At 37.7% G+C, this 18,137-nt stretch overlaps 3 protein-coding genes across 3 annotated transcripts; 2 read left to right on the forward strand and 1 right to left on the reverse strand.

Moving 5' to 3' along the window:
- The first annotated feature begins 1,045 nt into the window (after window positions 1-1,045).
- Window positions 1,046-7,565, forward strand: prr15lb (proline rich 15 like b). The gene is made up of 2 exons (XM_074619767.1): window positions 1,046-1,217; window positions 6,677-7,565. The coding sequence occupies exon 2, from the start codon at window positions 6,698-6,700 to the stop codon at window positions 7,034-7,036; it is 339 nt and encodes a 112-aa protein (XP_074475868.1). The 5' UTR covers window positions 1,046-1,217; window positions 6,677-6,697; the 3' UTR covers window positions 7,037-7,565.
- A 988-nt stretch (window positions 7,566-8,553) lies between these two features.
- On the reverse strand, window positions 8,554-12,299 carry pnpo (pyridoxamine 5'-phosphate oxidase). The gene is made up of 7 exons (XM_074619768.1): window positions 12,090-12,299; window positions 10,854-10,978; window positions 10,665-10,764; window positions 9,893-9,946; window positions 9,684-9,812; window positions 9,537-9,607; window positions 8,554-9,405 (listed from the first exon to the last, which is right to left on the reverse strand). The coding sequence occupies exons 1-7, from the start codon at window positions 12,270-12,272 to the stop codon at window positions 9,240-9,242; spliced, it is 828 nt and encodes a 275-aa protein (XP_074475869.1). The 5' UTR covers window positions 12,273-12,299; the 3' UTR covers window positions 8,554-9,239.
- Window positions 12,300-12,973: 674 nt separating this feature from the next.
- On the forward strand, window positions 12,974-17,472 carry mrpl10 (mitochondrial ribosomal protein L10). The gene is made up of 5 exons (XM_074620215.1): window positions 12,974-13,129; window positions 15,386-15,555; window positions 15,670-15,834; window positions 16,355-16,499; window positions 16,877-17,472. Exons 1-5 carry the CDS (start codon window positions 13,090-13,092, stop codon window positions 17,113-17,115), a joined length of 759 nt encoding a protein of 252 aa, XP_074476316.1. The 5' UTR covers window positions 12,974-13,089; the 3' UTR covers window positions 17,116-17,472.
- The last annotated feature ends 665 nt before the right edge of the window (window positions 17,473-18,137 follow it).

Genomic DNA, 18,137 nt, shown 5'->3' on the forward strand with positions numbered 1-18,137 from the left:
TAATATATTAGAAGTTATTAGTCTACTGAATATTACATTAGCTATATTCCCACTGTTTCACTAAATAATTCAGAAATACATTTTCTTATATAGAAACAGCATGTCTAAAACACTAATTGGGTTATTCTCTATAGACCATTTTAAAGCCACATGTGTACATGTGTGTACAGTCAACTTTCCAGTCATCTTAACCTCCTAACATCTAGTTTTTGCCTTTTTTTCCCCATAAAGTTGCTTTAAAGTTGTTAAAATTATCTTTAACCACACTATTTAAAACAGATTCTATATGTCTTGTGAATCATTTTCAACCTGACTTATTTGGTGTCTTTGGAAACTTTAGGATCTCCACAAGAACTTAAGATAAAGTTCTTAAGGTTTCATTAATCATTGGTCGACCAGCAGGCTGCTATTTGTGAAGGGATTAAAGGGGACTTTTCTGTTATTTCACATTCTTGTCATGTGCTTTCATTGAAAACCAAAAGCAAAGGAATAAGATAAGATAACACTTTGGCAACTATAGTGAACACAAAAAGGCTCAAACACTGCCTTTTAAATCCCTGCATGTACAGCCGCAGCAGCAGTGCCTCCTCCAGTGACCTAATTTCAGGTCATTTGAATGTAAACCAAACTTGCAAAGTAAGTGTCCATTCACTGTCTGTGATTTCACGCAACTCATGCAAAACATCAAGGAACACTGACCTCATTCAGATGATCATCTCTTCTACATCTCTTCCTCAATCTCTCTCTTTCTCTGTAGTTAAATAACAGGGATGAGAAACTCATATACAAACTTTATTCTGCGTCCAAATTCCACATTAAGACCAGACTGGGTTTTAAAGCGAGGCTGATAACGGGGGGTTTATTTGCAGTTTTGGAGAGCTGCTCGCCTCTCAAGTTCACTTTACCTCTGATGTCAGTAATCTTGATGTGGACTGGGACGGCCTCAACTAAATCACATGGTTGCAACATTTACTCACTCATGCACTTGAGTGCTGGCTTTAGAGAGGTGTGTGTGTGTTTGAGGAGGGTGTGTGCTACAGAGGGGGGAGTACAGAGGTAACAGAGAGAGAGGCAGAGAGAGAGATGCTGCACCTGTGCATGATCACCTGAGAAGAAGAAGAAGAAAATAAAACAGAGAGGAGGTAAAGAATCTGGAAGCATGGAGGGACAGTTTCACCTCTGAGAGAATCTCCTTCAGCCAGCTCGTCATTAACAAGGTTAGAAAAATATATATTTTATGTCTCTAACATGCTGCTCTTGTTGGTTTTATGTGCTTGACAATATAATGCACATTTACCCCAGAATAGATCCAGTAAATGACAACTTTCTAATATATTTATTATCTTTGTTAGAGGACGATAAAGTCCTAAAGACGTATTTCCATTGTTGCTCCTGGTGTTTTCAATGCAGCTGCAACAATCAGTTGATTAATCTGCAACTATTTTTATAATCTATTCACAGTTTTTAAGCAAAAAAGTCAAAAATTTGATGGTTCCAGCTTCTCAAATGTGAGAATTAGCTGCTTTTCCTCATCTTGCATTACAGTGAATTGAGTATTCTTGAGTTTTGGACTGTTTGCCAGACAAAACAAGACATTTTAAGATGTCATCTTGAGCTACAGGAGATTGTGATGCACATTTTTATATTGATGTTTAAGTAAAAGAACAAATGATTCATTGATTAATAGAAAGAAATACTCTAGTGTGGTTGAAGCCTTACAAGATGGAAGAAACAAGGAAGTAAAACAGGAAGTAAAATGGTAGAACATTTAATGACTAAACAATGTTATATGTTATTTCATTTTATTGTCATTGCTTGTGTGATGTTTGAGCAGGTGACTCCGTTTGCATGAGGATATACCTTCCTTAAATTCAAGATTGCTGAGTCATAAAAGTGGTAAAGTCATAAACATTTTTTGGACCTTGCAGCAGGATTGTTGACATAATGTCCCATAATAAGCTCACATGAAGCCAGATGTTCCTGGTGTTTTCACAGTCCAACAATCTCTTTGATTTATTTGCAAACATTTTGATGATTGATTAAGCAAAAAGGTCAAACATTTGATGGTTCCAGCTTCTCAAATGTGAGAATTTACTGCTCTTTCTCAACCTGTTTGGGGTTTTGGACTTATTGTTAGACAAAACAAGACATTTTAAGATGTTATCTTGAGCTACAGGAGACTGTGATGGACATTTGAAATACTGATGTTTAAGTAACAGAACAAATGATTCATTGATTAATTAAGAATACTACAGTCTGGTTGGAGCCATACAAGATGGAGACGTTCAGTGTCTGACATCAAGAAATATTAGAAAATAGGAAGTAAAACAGTAGAATATTTAATCATGCAACAATTAGTCGATTAATCTGCAACTATTTTCACAATTTATTACCATTTCTAAGCAATAAAGGCCAAACATTTGATGGTTCCAGCTTCTCAAATGTGAGAATTTACTTCTTCTTCTCCTTGTTTTACTTTAGCGGGAATTTAATATTCTTGAGTTTTGGACTGTTTGTCAGACAAAACAAGATATTTTAAGAGGCGAGGCATTTTTAAATTGATGTTTAATAGAACAAATGATTTATTGATTAATGGAAAAAGAATACCCTAGTGTGGTCGGATTCTTATAAGATGGAGACGTTCAACGTCTGACATTCAGAAATATTAGAAAATAGGAATAAAAGGGTAGAAAATTGATTGTTTGAGCTGGTGGCACCGTTTGCGTGGGAATAAACCTTCCTTAATAACAGATTGCAAGCAAAGTCATGAAAGTGATAAAGTCATGAATTTGATAAACCTTTTGGACCTTGCAGTCGTATCACGATTGTTGACTTAATGTCCCATTATAAGCACACATGAAGCGTCAAAGAAAAGTCGTCTCTCTGTGACTTCTATGTCTGCAAATGAAATAATAAAAAAGCCCATTTGCATTATTATAAACACCAGGGAGAGAACGCCCAGGGCTCTTCATTAACTCTGCCGTTACGGGTCAACAGTGAAGCTGGCACAAGGGAGGAAACCTGAGAATCTAATGAACCCTCGGCTCCATTATGAGGACCGCACGGTGCCCTTGGAGCCTCGTCTCCCAAACATTGTGCTATTGAAAGGCTGGTCGCAGCTGGTTAGTGATTTCCGAACATGTTCCCTTCCTGCTGTGATCTGTGAGGCTTCACCCTCACATAACAGAACATAGTAACTTATTAAAAAGAACTATGGAGGGCCTCCTTTATGTCAACATGGGCTTTTTGTCTCAAAGGTCACATCTAAGTCAAACATGGCATGCTAAAAGAAATATGTGTGCATATTGTAGCCTGTGTTCTCTCTGACTTAACACAGTGAGAAAGTGCTGCCTCTAAGCTACTTTGTTCTGCAGAAATATGAAAAGTCAACAGCACCATGTAAATGCTTTGTAACCATTAGTGATAGAGGAACCTGTCTCTTCCTAATCCACGCTGCTGGATTTCCTAGAAAAGAGACTTAACTTAGTAAAATGTGAGCTTGGTGCTGCAGATACCTGAGTTCTCTGTGCACAACCTGCTCTGACATAAGAGTAATTAAGCACCACAGAGCCAAGAAGTAACATTAGGTCCAGAATAATAAAGCACAAGAGCTCTTATGTAATCAAATGTTCCTCTAAGTGTGCTTAGATTACAGTTTTAAAGTTACTATTCAAACTAAATCAATTGTTTCCTACTCTGCGGCGTCTCTCCTGAACCTTGGCGCTGCTGGTTGGTGCCAGGTGCCAAACATCACGTGGTTCAGATAAGAGTAAGATGAGTGTTTCTGCAGAGGGCATGGACTCTCTGGTGGTGTATTTGCATAGGTGCTGCACGATAAAATGACCACACCAAAGGAGGATTAGTGTGCTTCTCTGCTTCCCGTCAGCCCTCATAAAGTAGAAATCACAGCGTTTATGAAACTCATAAATCTGGTTTATAAGCTACAATTTTTTATTTTATTTCATTTGAAGTTTATCCCAGTTTGAAATGCATTTAAAATGATTCTACAATTATGAGAAAGAAGACAAGAAATTACAAGCTAACCTCACAATTGTAATTATAAACTGTCTTATTTATCTATTGGTGTTTTTGGAAGTTACAATTAGAGAGTAGTTTTTTTAAATGTACATGTTTTGGGCTTGTTTTTGCCTTATTTGTTAGACGTTGGACAGATACAGACAGGAAACACAGAGACAGACAGAGATGAACATGCAACAAAGGTCTGCAGCTGTGTGATTATATGGTACCGTATGTGTCAGGGCTGCAAATAACAATTATTTTGGTTATACATTAATCTTGCGATTCTTTTCTAGATTAAATTTTAATAATTGTTTGGTCTATAAAAGATTAGAAAACTGTGAAAAATGCCCATTACAATATCCTAGAGCCCGAGGTGACTTCATAAAATGTCCAAACAATAATCCAAAATATTAAATTTACTATAAAATAAGACCAAGAAAAGCAGCAACTTCTCACATTTTCTGGCATTTTTGATTGAAAAATGACTGAAATGATTAAATGATGATCAAAATAGTTGCTGATAAATTTTCTGTCAAACGACTAATTGTTGCAACTCTAAAACGTGTTTGCAATACGATGCGATGCGTTATTATACGACACGATACATTATGATACGTTATGATACGATACGATGCATTATTATACGACACGATACGATACGTTATGAAACGATACAACGTGATATGACATGATATGATGCGATACGACACCATGCAACATGATACAATACAACACAATACGATACGATATGATATGACACGATATCATACAACATGATGCGATTTGACACGACACGGCACAGCTCGGCACTGCATGACACGGCACGACACAATACGATATGACACGATGCGATATGACACGATGCGATGCAATGAGACGTGATACGTTACAAGGTGATACAACATGATACAAGGCGGCACAATACGATACAACATGGCGTGATGCGATGCGACACAACACGGCATGGCACGGCACGGCATGATGCGATGCGATGCGATGCAATGCGACGCGAAAAGATACGATATGATACAACATGGCACGATACAATGCAATGCGATACGATACGATACGATTTGATTCAACATGATACTACACAATATGATGTGATGCGATACGACTTTATTGTCATACTTACTGTAGGCAGGTCCGTTCAAGAAATTTACTGTGATTTGGCTGAAAGCTCTGGAGAAAGCTAGTAAGTAGACCTTGAGTAAAGAGGGCATGTTTATATATGATGTTTTATACAGCATATCATAAACCTGTTTATGATCCAAGGACTGTCCTCATCAATGAGTCATCTCATGAGGAAGTTATTTTAGCCGTACGGTTGCCAGGTGACTGAGAATCACAATAGCTGAGTAATAATAATAAAGTGTGTGCCTACATGATAAACTCATGAATTACTGTAACTGAAATCTCATAAATAGCTGATCCAGAGGTTATTCTGTGACTCTGACAACAGAGTCTCCTTCACTCTGCTGTTATATAACTGATCTCCTGGTTCAGCATTAAGACAACAGCTTGTTTCCTCATCAGTCTTCTCTGACTTCATATCAGATCACATGGAGGGTCAGAGGATACTCTACAGATGATCATTAATTTATCAGCTGAGAGCGGAGTGTCAGGTTTAGGTTACACCTCCTCCTCACGGAGACGATGAACAGAAGCCGTCTGTAGTGACGGTCTGCTCTCTGAGCTCTGATACATGATGTGAACTGTGCTGTTCTTTAATAATAAGATCAACCTGTGGATCAATAATGAGAGAGAGAGAGATGTCACATTAAATAACTTTATAATATCAATATCTGCAGCTCAAATCATGAATGTATTAAACCCAAATTTACAGCTGATTTTGAAACTACAATTAAGGTCAAGGTCAATGTAGATAAGATTATTTTATTCATTTATATTAAGTCTACTTCAGGTTGAAGGTTTATTATTGACACATTATTTGATAAAATAATAATAAAAACATTCTTATGACCTTCATGAGTGGATGGAGGTTCATGTTTATGGTTGTTTATGGGGTGTTAACCATTTTTTCTTTGGTGTCTTTATTTACAAAGAGGATGATTAAAATAAATACTTTTAATCTAATTTTTTTAAAGGCCAAATTCTACATACGAAAGTGTAAATTGAGTAAATCCTGGCCTCTATTCCCTGGCTAAGATGTGCAGTTTTGTAAAATGGACAATGTTTTTTCTCTGGCTGTCCACTTTATGTTTACATTAATGTTTTATTTCTCTACATGATGGTATAAATGATGTTTTTTTTTCAGGATAATTCTGGTGAAGAAATACAAAATATCTTTCTTATATGTTAAAATAAATATTTTTGGTCTTAAAAACATTCAAATTTAAAGATATTTAGTCAAAAGAATATTAAAATCAGCCTTCAAACCCCACCATGAGTAATTTGTGTGCACCTCAAGTTGTTAAAATCTCCAAATTCTGCAAAGACCGTCACCTACAGGCCTCGATTCCTCCAGTTATCTGAAATGTGTTGGAACAATAAAGATGCAAGCAGAGGAGGAACCTTCTCAAACTGCTGCTGTTCTTACATTTAATGCATCTTTTGCAGTTTGCTCACTAACATGTTAAATAGCAGGTGTAAATATAAAGTTCAGTCCTCTCAGTCTGTGCTCTGTGCCCTTCAGGTCAGTCCTCCCCGTCCCATCATGGCTGATCCAAGCTGGTGGAAGCTGACCTTCTCACGCAAGAAGAAGTCCGAGTCTAAGGTCCTGTACGAGATCCCGGCCGAGTACGGCAGCAACACCGGGAACAAAGAGCACCTGAGCGCTACTAACCCGCCTCCGGACCACATGGACAGCCAGTTCAACGCCAGGCTGGAGAAGATTGTGGACAAATCTGCCACCAAAGGTCGCCACGTTAAAGTGTCCCACTCTGGACGCTTCAAGGAGAAGAAGAAGGTCCGGGCCACGCTGGTCGAGAACCCAAACCTGTTCGCGGAGCACAACCTCAGCGACGAGAACCATAAAAAGAAGACTGACAAATAGCAGAAAAAATAATAATATCACACTTATTATAGATGAAGGATTAAATATACACAACCACGAGGCACAACATGTGCACCGTGGCTCCACACCCAGTAGATAGTGTAACCAGGGGACTCACACCAGTACAAACAACTGGTATCAGCAAACCATTAAACAAAGCACCGGAGACTTTGCGTCTCTCTTTCTGTGCTCACACTGTTGTTATTTATCTTCACAATCTGCCTAACCTTGTGCAAACATCCTAACGAATGAACAGGAACATTGTTGTAAATTATTTTTATTATTAAGGATGTCGATTTTTTTATTTTATGTCTTACACAATCAAAACACAAAAAGAAAAGTGTGCAGTGCAACCAAAGTACAATTTTTATTACATTTTTATGAGATTTTTTGATTGAAATATTGTGGATACTCTACATGTATGGTTAATAATTAAAAAAATACAGTTTATATAATCTTTTTCTGGAATCTTAAAGCAAGAAAATTTATTTTGTTTTTAATAAATGTAGTAAGATGAGTTAATATAAAAGGAGTGCTTTGTGTTTGTGCAGGTTTTATAGGTGTGTCACAATCATTTGAACATGTAGATCAATGATTTAAGTGACTTGGCGTGTTAATCTTGGCTTCAGGTTACAGGTGTATTTTTTTCACCTGAGCCTGTGTTGTGTGCTGGTTGTGTTGTCATGGTGACAGTAAGCAGACACCGACATCTGATACGCCGCGCTTCTACGTTTTGTAATGTTCCTTACGTCAGTTCACAGACCGACTCTCAGTCATTCAAGAACAATAACCAGCAGGTTGATGTTGATGTTGACTTTGTCCGTTGAAGTTATTCTGTTTTGTTGTTTGCAGGTGTTGTGTTGCTGACATCTGGTGGACAAACATGCACTTAGTCCTCAGTTACAAATGAAACTTTATTACTCTATTCCACTGTTAAATCAAGTCAAAATAAACAACAATATTATTCACAAATAGTACAAGACACACACATAATTATGGCAGTTGGCACAATTCACATCAGCTCTTTCAATCTCATTATTAAAAGGCAGTTAGACCCACTGTCTTCATTTAAGACGGCTACAATCAAAAAGTCAGAATAATTTAGTAACACTAATATTTTATGGCTCCTATAGTTCCTTAAAATTTCCTAGAAAGATACTGATATATAACTGTAAATTCATAAGAAGATTCCTGGTATATAATCTTGTACTAATTATAAAGACAAATGGAGACAGCTGTTCAATTCGCTTTTAATTCATTCAATTTAAATGATAACATAACCTGGAGAATCTTTAGTAACTGCTCAGCAGGTCAGCATTTGTCAAGAGTTAAATTTACCATTTAATTTAATTCTTTATGATTATTATTATTATTTTTTAATCAATTTAATGAATTAATATATTTTTTATTTGTATTAATTTAATACATTGATATAAATGTTATTATTTTTTATTTATTCAATTTATTTCAATTATTATTTTTAACAAAAATGGAAAACAGTGCCTGATAACAAAATGAACACAACTGAACAATTAAATTAACAACTGAATTAACACTGGATTGCATTAGATTGTACAGGTGTACCTAATAAAGTGGCCATTCAGTGTATATATTTGGGATTAAATGGATCAATTCCTCTGAAAATTAATAATTTATAAACTCAACACAACCAGCTGTCTCAGGACTTTTGTCTCTATTTCTTTGTAATTAGTATAAAATTACAAACTATATTTCTAGTCAACTTATTAGGAAATTACAGACCTGTAAAATCAAAGTGTTACTAATTATTTCAACATGTAAAATGGACCAGAGAGAGTTGCATCAGTGGGGGACGGTCAGTAGGACAGGTTGTGCTTTTAAAGAATTAAGACTCAAGAACAAGAACAAGAACACTGTTGAATAACCAACGTCACTGTCAGTCATTATTTAACAGGACCAGGTGGAGTTTGATCTTTCTGTAAACCTACACAGCATATTTCTGCTTCATAATGTGAGGAACATATAAAGTTGTACAGGTTGCATCACACCTCTTGTATCCATGGTAACCACTGAACAATGTGGACTAACATCAAGAACACAGTGACGTTCGGCTTGTTGATGAATCTACACACAGCAGCACCTATTTGATTCAGTACGTAGAGATGAGCGGTTACTTCAAGTATGATTTTTCCTGCAGATGACAGTCTGATATCTGAGGTTGTCCTCAGGGTGACAGTCGCTGGTACACCCAGCCTCCCTCTGCAGCGTGCTGGAACTCCCCCAGCTCCGACTCTCCGTCCTTCGGCCGGCTGAACACGATGCGGTCGTGGAGCCGGTTTGTCTGACCCTGCCAGAACTCCATCAGGTGAGGCCGGACGATGTAGCCGCCCCTGTTAACAAAGGACAGTTCAACATGAAGGAAAGTCTTAATGTGGAAACATATTCGCTTTCTTGCTAAGACCGTGCAATGGGACAATTTGACAGATTGTCATATATACTATAAACAAAAGGTATTTCATACCAGTAATCAGGCATTGGAACATCTGTGTCTTTGTACTTCTCCTCCAGTTCTGCATTTTTCTGCCTTAGAAACTAAAAAGAAAAGACAGTGAAGATTGAGCCTTTTATGATATTTACCTACATAACACAGTGAAGTTTAGTTTCTTACATCTCTGTTAGGAACCGGAGTGCTCTGTCGGCTCACGACGGCGCCGATCTGGCTGCTCTTTGGTCGGGAGTGGAAGTAGTCGCTGGAGCTCTGGAAGGGGATTCGCTCCACTGAGCCCTCGATGCGAATCTGCACATCGAAATAAAAATGTATAAATAATTATTGTGGGAAAATCAGTTGAGTTTGATGAGCAGATGGAAGACGCTGACCTGTCTGTTGATGGGTTCCCAGTAGAAGACCAGACATGCGTATGGGTTGGTTTCCTGAGGACAAAAAGAACAGATCAGAGGCAATAAGTAAAAAAACAATATCCTACTAATGTAATCATTTATACACTTGATTATTTTAATACCATTTCATGCCCCTGATGTGATAATATAATAGCCTAATAATGCAAGTAGAACCTTACAAAGAGCAATGAACTATGAGGAAATTACACTGTGTATATATATATATATATACATATATATATATATATATAGAATAAATATAAAAACCTGAGAAAGATAAAAAAATAAGATAAGTTCAAATAGATCAAACAACAACCAGTCAGTTATTTTCATTATATATTTATCATTTATTTATTAGCATTAATAATAATAATCATAATCATTAATTAATTTAAATTTAATTTCTTGTCTTGTTTTTTTCTGGGTGTTTTGTTTGATTTTATAATTATTATTATTATTTTTTTTTATCCTTTAATTTTTTCCTTGCTTGTTTTTTTATTTATTTCTTTATTTTTTTTTGTAATTTATAGTTTTTCACTATAAAATGTATAAACATTGTAGGAATGATGATAGGTATTTGTAAGTATGAACATCATATGTAAGCAAATGTAAATTAATGTTAACTTCTGCACTCCTGCAGTAGTATAAAAGTATATAAAAGTAAGAGTAAAAGTATATAAAGTATATTTTAGTGGGTTTTATGTCACATATGCTCAGACAGACAGTCAGAGAGAGAAGAACAGTGATTTACCAGCTCAGAACCCTTCCTGCTCTCGTAGTTGGTGAAGAATCGGAATCCCTCGTCGCTGTAACCTTTCAGGAGGACCATACGAGCAGACGGACGTCCATCTCTGTACGCAGACAGCAATAAAGTTGACATTAGTGAAAAACTGAAGATAAACTTAATTTCAAGAGGTGGATCGTGGTGTTTGTGACCTACTTGGTGGCTGTGGCGATGCACATGGCGTTGGCTTCTCCGATTTCAGGGCACTTTGTGGCTTCATCGAACCAGTCCCCAAACTGTTTGATTGGGTCCAGCGATACCAGCTGACTCTCCTCAAAACACTGGGGACAAAATAATCAATCATTTATGAATGCACTGAGAAAAAGAACACTACATTCATCTGACAGCTTAATTTACTTTACAAATTAGAAATTAGACGTTGAATAATTGTGATAAACTGAAGGATGAAGTGTTCCTTCATGTGTTGAGAAAATCCTCGTCCTCCTTAATCTAAATAAACTCTTTAAAAAACCTCTTGGATCAGCTGGAAAATGCATCGTCACAAAGCTGAAAACAGGCTGTTTTTCGGACTTTTTAGAGATTTGTGGTTTTCACAGGACAGCGACGCTACAAACACATGATGATCTTATAGACCATGATGCATTGCTGCAGATTAAACTACCCAACAGGATATAAAGGAGTTAAAATGCAACATACACATTAATGCAGCATTAATATTAATCCAGAACCAATATATATAATACTAAAACACTTCACAGTTTTACTATGATACTTTAAGTATATGTTGCTGATACAGTAAGGTTTTGAATGCAGGACTTTTACTTCTAGAGGAGTATTTTTACAGTGTGGTATTAGTACTTCTACTTCAGTAAAGGGTCTGAATACTTCTTCCACCACTGGAAACAGACAATATTCTTACATAAACCTTATGCAGGCCACTTTCAAAGGGGTCCCTTGACCTCTGACCTCAAGATATGTGAATGAAAATGGGTTTTATGGGTAGCCACAAGTCTCGCCCACTTTATGATAATCACATGCAGTTTTGGGGCAAAAAACATGCAGTATAAATATATAAATAAAAATGGTGTGTTTGAATATTTCTGCAAGCAGGAGTCCTTAAATAGTCTTAATATTACATAAATGGGGTATCACTGTAAAGCTGAGACTCTTGTGGATCCAGTGAGCCTCATGTGTGATGATGTTAAAGTGATTAGGTAGGTTGCACAGGCCAGAAGTCAAAGTCTGAAACATCTGGAAGCATGAAAACACCAGATACCTGCTGAATCACATGCTGCATTCAATGAAACCAGGTTACATTTTAACAACAGTACATATAGCAGTATTTGCACACCTAATATTGGACTAAATTATAATAACCTTGCAGATATACAGTATATAACACAGTGTAATTCACCAGGTAACTCCTCTCACCTCCTCGTCTCCTTTGTATTTCTTCCTCATGTCACTCAGGTCCATGTTGTTGTTGTCTCTCGATGATTTCCTGCAGAAGTTCAGAGAACAGACTCGTTGTTGACCTGCTGTCAGCTGAGAAGGCAGATTTCTACCTAATAAACTGATCTGCCTCAATAAACCCACACTGACTATGCGCCTCATGCTGGTCACACTGACTGTGACGTCACCACGTATCCACTCTTACGTAAAATGTTACAAAATGTTTTGTAACTGGACCAAAAAATGTTATATATATATTTTTTTAAATCATATTTTCACACGTAGGCTTTATTTAGGGATAAATATAGGATTGTGTGAACAGAAGATATTATTTAAAAATAAAATCTGAAAAGCGATGACGTCGATGCGTCATGCTGCATTCACGTCATATCTGTAATTTAGAGTAACCAAGTGGGGAAACCAACCACTTAGTTCTACATTATAGCTTTTAACAATCCCAGTTTTTCGGTAGATGAAATTTACATAATTATTTTTTTATTAATATAATAGCAAAATAGTATATCCATAAAATTATATGACTTGAAATAATACCCTCCTTTTATACTTTTAAAGATCCTGATTTTAAAACATATTTGACTATGATTGAAAACCTAAACTCAAAAATTCTAAATTGGCAAACATTATTATTTATTCTATTCTATTCTATTCTATTTATTTATTTTTCCAATTACTCCTTTTTTGTTGTATATTTTATTTTATTAATCCATAATGAAAATAATCATTAGTTAATAGTAAAAATAAATAGTAATAAAATCCCACTTTTAAATGAATGCATGAGTAGGCTAATAATAACCAAATAATATAATTATATAATAGTATAACACTCATAATATAATATAATATTCCACCACTGGCTAAAGGGTTGATTTCCACAATAATCTGTTGTGATTCTCTTTCTTCCGACAGGACATTGAATGCAGCATTTGTGTCACTTCCTGAATAAGGTTTCCTGTTAAAGATGGCTTCGACCTTGTGTGTTAGATTCCTACCTAAACAAGGTAAAGTTGAGTTAATACTGCTCTTCTAGCTTCACCTATCTGTCTGTAACGAGTTAGTACTTTAATACCTGTTTGTCTAGAACCATCTGAAGCTCTCAGTGTGAGCTGCTCTTCAGTTAAACAGCATTCAGAGAGGATAATAGTGATAGACAGCTAACCGGTGTTAGAGCATCCTCTAGACTAACATGGGGTGCGTTCCAATTCGCATACTTTTTCTTTTTACTTGTAGTGCATACTGCAGCTGTGTAGTGTTGCATGCAGTATGCATCACATTGTGCCTTTAGTACGTACTGTGCGTTGCAATACACAGACTACCATACTGTTTAGTATGCCAGAAAAAGATTTAGTATGTCCCAATACATAATATATCACATGCAGTATGCCAAAAAATATCATGACTACATCTGCTCACATTTTGCAGTATGCAAGTCAGCATGCCTTTCTGACCCACAATCCTCTGCACAGGGGATACATGAGCAAGAGGGTCAAAGTTCAAGGTGCAATGTTATGAGGAAGTAGTATGCGTACTGCATGAAACAGTACGCACTTTGTAAGGGCAGCTGCAGTACGTAGGGGAGAGTGGGGTAAGATGAGCCAATTTGTACTTATGCTGTCCTCGAGGTTAGGAAAAATGAGACAGAAGAAGAATGAAAACTTGAACCTTAAATTCAGGATCTCTCCTATCAAATGAAATGATCAGCATGCATCCATCACAAAGCTGTCTGGATAAAATGACCTTCCCAAAAAAAGTGCTCCTGTGGCTCAACTTGCCCCAGGTAAGGGGTAAGTTGATCCGAGTCAGTGGGTAAGTTGAGCCATCGTGAGGTAAACTGAACATCTGAGTTTTTAAGTTTAAACCTCAGCATAAGTGTGTTAACAAACAGTTTCACAGTTATGAACTTGTGAGAACAAACCACCAGTGAGTTTCAAGACCATTGAACAATCAAAATATCATTCAATATTCGACTATATCCCAGTCGTCAAGGTTGCAGTGAAATATGAACTGTTGCTCCCTCCTTGCAGTTCCTCCAGCCTTTTGAGGTTGAGGTAGCTCCTTCAGCACATCACTCAGTGGAAAAGATGCCTCATCCTTTTCCTTGAATACAAAGGTGGGCTTCTCACGTCAAGTGTTCCCCCGGATTCTTCTGAGAAATCTTGCACTCACTTCGTTGCCCTCCAGGCTCTCAACCAAGCCAATGTAATGGTAGCTTCTGCCTTTGGATACAAAGTTTACTATGACAAAGTCACCAACTAACAGATCTGTGATGTCTGATTCACTTCTCTCATCATTAGAACTCTCGTGCTCAGAAGTGTCATCAAATGGGATGGCATCACACTCTCCTCAGAACTGCTGTACGCTGTGATTTTCGTCTTGGTCTTTGGTTTGACCTAGGCCTACCTGCTAAACCCTGCTCTTTCCAGTTGTTGGGGACAGGAAGGTTGTTCTTTCTGCCAATTCCAATGCCATTTCACAGCATTTCTTTGGAGTAAGGCCGTGGAACTGTTCAGCCAGCTTCTTGATATGGTCTGCAAGCTCCTTCTCTACCTCCTCTGTGAGGACCCTCTTTGCCTCTGCTGTTCCACTATAACCAACTGTTTTTACTTCCTTTATCTCCCTCTTCTATAAAGGTTAACATATAAAAAAATCAAACCAAGTTGTGTAACACTCAACAGTAATACCATTTTATACATCAGAGAATTCATTTGGTTAATTTATGGTGGGGTAAGTTGAGCCAGTGGCTCGGAATAATAGTAGAATATTAGTGAGCCAGTGGCTCAACTTACCCCATAGCCTTTGGCTCACTTTGCCCCATAGCTACCATTTTGGAAAAAATGGCCCAGTTTAGCAATTCAGGCTAATCTTTAGCGAAGGGATTAACATGGTGTTATATCTTAGTAAATCACCAACATGTATCATATATTTTTTTAGACCTGGATACATTTGCTTTGACCTAACATCCATTATTCCTGACATGCAGAAAATTTACTTTGATGGGAAAAAACTGTTTTTGGTGTAAAAAAGTACTTACTACTTCTCCCATGTGCTTAACTCCATCACAGCAAGATAGAAATGATGGGTACTTCCTAAAATAATGGTCACATGACAAAACATAATCACAGTTGCCAAGATAGAGGGGGTGGGTCAACTTACCCACTGGCTCATCTTACCCCACTCTCCCCTACTAGAAGTAAAAAGAAAAAGTATGCAATTTGGAACGTAGCCCCGGTGTTTAACAGACTGTGTGTGTCTTTCAGGATGGCTTCCTCTGATGCAGACGGTTCGACACGGCTCCAAGTCTGTGACCCGACACAGGAGACCGATGCACATCCTCAAGAAGAAGCTCATGGCTGTCACAGAGTATATACCTCCTGCACGGGTCGTTCCTCCAGGAGCATATCCGCACCAAAGCAGACAAGTCCAGGAGGTAACATCCATCCATCCATCCATCCCCTCCTCTCTCAGATACACATTTTTTCTTGTTTAAAAGTTAGTAGCTCCACTTGACTGTGAGATAAACTCTTCTCTTTTATTCCACCAGGACGATGCCTTCATGGTGGTCATTAAGAGGAATTTGAAGAACGTGTTTCAGGACTCTAAGATGATTGCTGTGGTCCAGAACAACGCCTGCAACGCTGAAGACATGTTGGTTCTCAAGCACAGACTTTATAAACATGGCATCACTGTCAAGTTCTTCCCCAACCAGGTAATGCTAAAAAAAAAATATTTGTGGCTATTTTTTCCCTTTCACCATGCAAGCAGCCCTTCTGCCTTCTCTCTGTAGCTCAGGTGAAGTTATTTAATTAGATAGCAGACAGTAGAGAGATGATGGGGAATTAAGGGGGGAGAGAGAGAGAGAGATGCAACAAAGGTCCTTACTCGGCCACCAGGGAACCCCAATCTTGTGTTTTATTTGCATTTTTAAACCATAAAATCCAGTAAGTGTAGCATTTCTTTTCAACAAATGGACTGGAACCACGTGATATTACCTAGAGAGAATCTCCACCGTCATAAAGGACCGTAACGTTTACCATATTGCTTTTTGTTTTATCACAGGATTTTACTCTTGATTTAGTTTTCCAGGCTGTGAAACATGCATCATCTCTACAGCTACTGCATATTAATAAAATAACCTCTCAAAGTTGATAAGAACGTGACTGAGATCTCCTCTGTGTTATTCACTCAAAGTTTAGTTTATTCTAATCTTTAATCCTGCTCTGTTTCAGGCGGTGCGGTCGTTCCTGAAAGACAGCTTCTACTCCAACATGGCTCCTCTGTTCATCGGTCCTACAGTTCTGTTTGTTAGCAAAGAGCCGAAGGCGAAGGAGATGCTGGTGACTCTGAGGTCCAGCCCACAGATGACTCTCCTGGGTACGTTTATCGTCTGTGTCTGCAGAATGATCATTTTATAATGTTTGCTACAGACAAAGGTCACACATGCGTGATATGATTTCTCAGCAACAAACTGATTTACACAAGAAATGCTTTATTTGATTTGGGTGTTGATCCTGATTTCTAAGACAATTGAATAACAATGTAGTAAAATACCAGTAAATAGGAACTTTATTTTGTACACTAAGGGTGTGTTTTCATCAGTTGAATAGTTAAAACTAATAAGGTTTTTGAGAGTAACCACAACTTGAATAATTTAATATCTTCTTGTTGAAATTTGTTTTATAATATAATGCAATAATGCACAAGAAGATTTAATACACCTGGATCTCAATGCATTGCTCTCCTGTCAACAGGAGCCTGTATAGACAACACGTTGCTGAGTGCACAGGGGGTGCTGAGCTACTCCAAACTGCCGTCGGTGACCGTGGTCCAGGGTGAACTGGTCAGCGGGCTGACGATGCTGACCTCCCAAACAGCCTCCCTGCTGCAGCGCCACCCGGCCCACCTGTCCGCCCTCCTCCAGCAGTTCGTCAAACAGCAGAGCCCTGACGTCGGCACGGAGGGAGCTCCTAAAGCAGAGGAGGCCACGTAGAGCTGCAGGGGAAAATACTGGGACTGTTGCAGATTTCCAGCTGCTTGGGATGACGAGGGACCGTTGGGTTGGATGCATATTTACAAAAAAGGACAAAAAAGAAGTTGGTGGTTCATCTAATCTTAAAAATCTGACTGGAGCAGTTGAATTGGTGCTAAATTCAGTTTAATGTGCATCCAGCCAGAGGAGCACTGAGGCTTCTTGTGAAGGAAGGAGTCTGCAGACTTGGACCGTTTTCAGTGCACCTCAATCTCTCAATGGAAGCCTTGGATGGACAGTGCTGCAAAGATGTCAGTGTTCCAAGCAGTTCCTTTATTTAAGGATATTGTCATGTATAAATAAACTATTTCAACACAATCTGTTTTGTTGGAGGATTTGTCAAACATGCATTTAAAATGTGAGTTTTTTTGTTGTTATCTTGAGGTTTGCCTAAAGTAGCTGCAGTGGCACAACTGAAAACCACTCCAGCCAAAATAAACACAAGTGGTCACAGATCCTGATACGTTAATCTGCAGATTACAGCATGTTAATCTGGGTCAGTTAGTCTATTACGGCCCGCCTTTCTGAGGGAGACGGACATTACTCGCTTCAACACCACACTGCTCTGCAAAAGAGGGGGATGTCAAACACATTTTGATTCAAGAGTAAAGATGCTCGGTGTCACTATATAGACAGATTAAATAAATTAAAACAATTGCATATGCTTTTATTTTGCGATTTTTGACATGTGGCACCATTACAAACTATTGGTATGATGGTAAATAAGAGCCAATATCAACAAATATTTAGTATAGTTTCCACACACATATAATCCCGCACTTTCCCCTTAAAATAACATATTTTATAAATTCCTTCTAGTATGATAATAAGGTCTTATTTAAGAGATTTGTGCATCATTCCAGACCGCGCATTGGGACATTTTGACCACTTTTTACAGCACATTAATTATATTTTGTAGAAGAAATATGACCATGAAAAGAAAATTTTAATTGAACAAACAAAAGTCTATTTTGTTCTCAAAT

The sequence above is a fragment of the Sebastes fasciatus genome, chromosome 20 (genome assembly GCF_043250625.1).
Source record: "Sebastes fasciatus isolate fSebFas1 chromosome 20, fSebFas1.pri, whole genome shotgun sequence".
Taxonomy (NCBI): domain Eukaryota; kingdom Metazoa; phylum Chordata; class Actinopteri; order Perciformes; family Sebastidae; genus Sebastes; species Sebastes fasciatus.

Coding starts and splice junctions, on each gene's coding strand:
- pnpo (XM_074619768.1), bottom strand. CDS start 12,272: ATGAGGCGCATAGTCAGTGTGGGTTTATTGAGGCAGATCAGTTTATTA. Junction 10,979..12,089: donor AATACAAAGGAGACGAGGAG/GTGAGAGGAGTT, acceptor TTTTGTCCCCAG/TGTTTTGAGGAGAGTCAGCT. Junction 9,608..9,683: donor CTCCGGTTCCTAACAGAGAT/GTAAGAAACTAA, acceptor TTTTCTTTTTAG/TTTCTAAGGCAGAAAAATGC.
- mrpl10 (XM_074620215.1), top strand. CDS start 13,090: ATGGCTTCGACCTTGTGTGTTAGATTCCTACCTAAACAAG. Junction 13,130..15,385: donor TAGATTCCTACCTAAACAAG/GTAAAGTTGAGT, acceptor TGTGTCTTTCAG/GATGGCTTCCTCTGATGCAG. Junction 15,556..15,669: donor AAAGCAGACAAGTCCAGGAG/GTAACATCCATC, acceptor TTATTCCACCAG/GACGATGCCTTCATGGTGGT.
- prr15lb (XM_074619767.1), top strand. CDS start 6,698: ATGGCTGATCCAAGCTGGTGGAAGCTGACCTTCTCACGCAAGAAGAAG.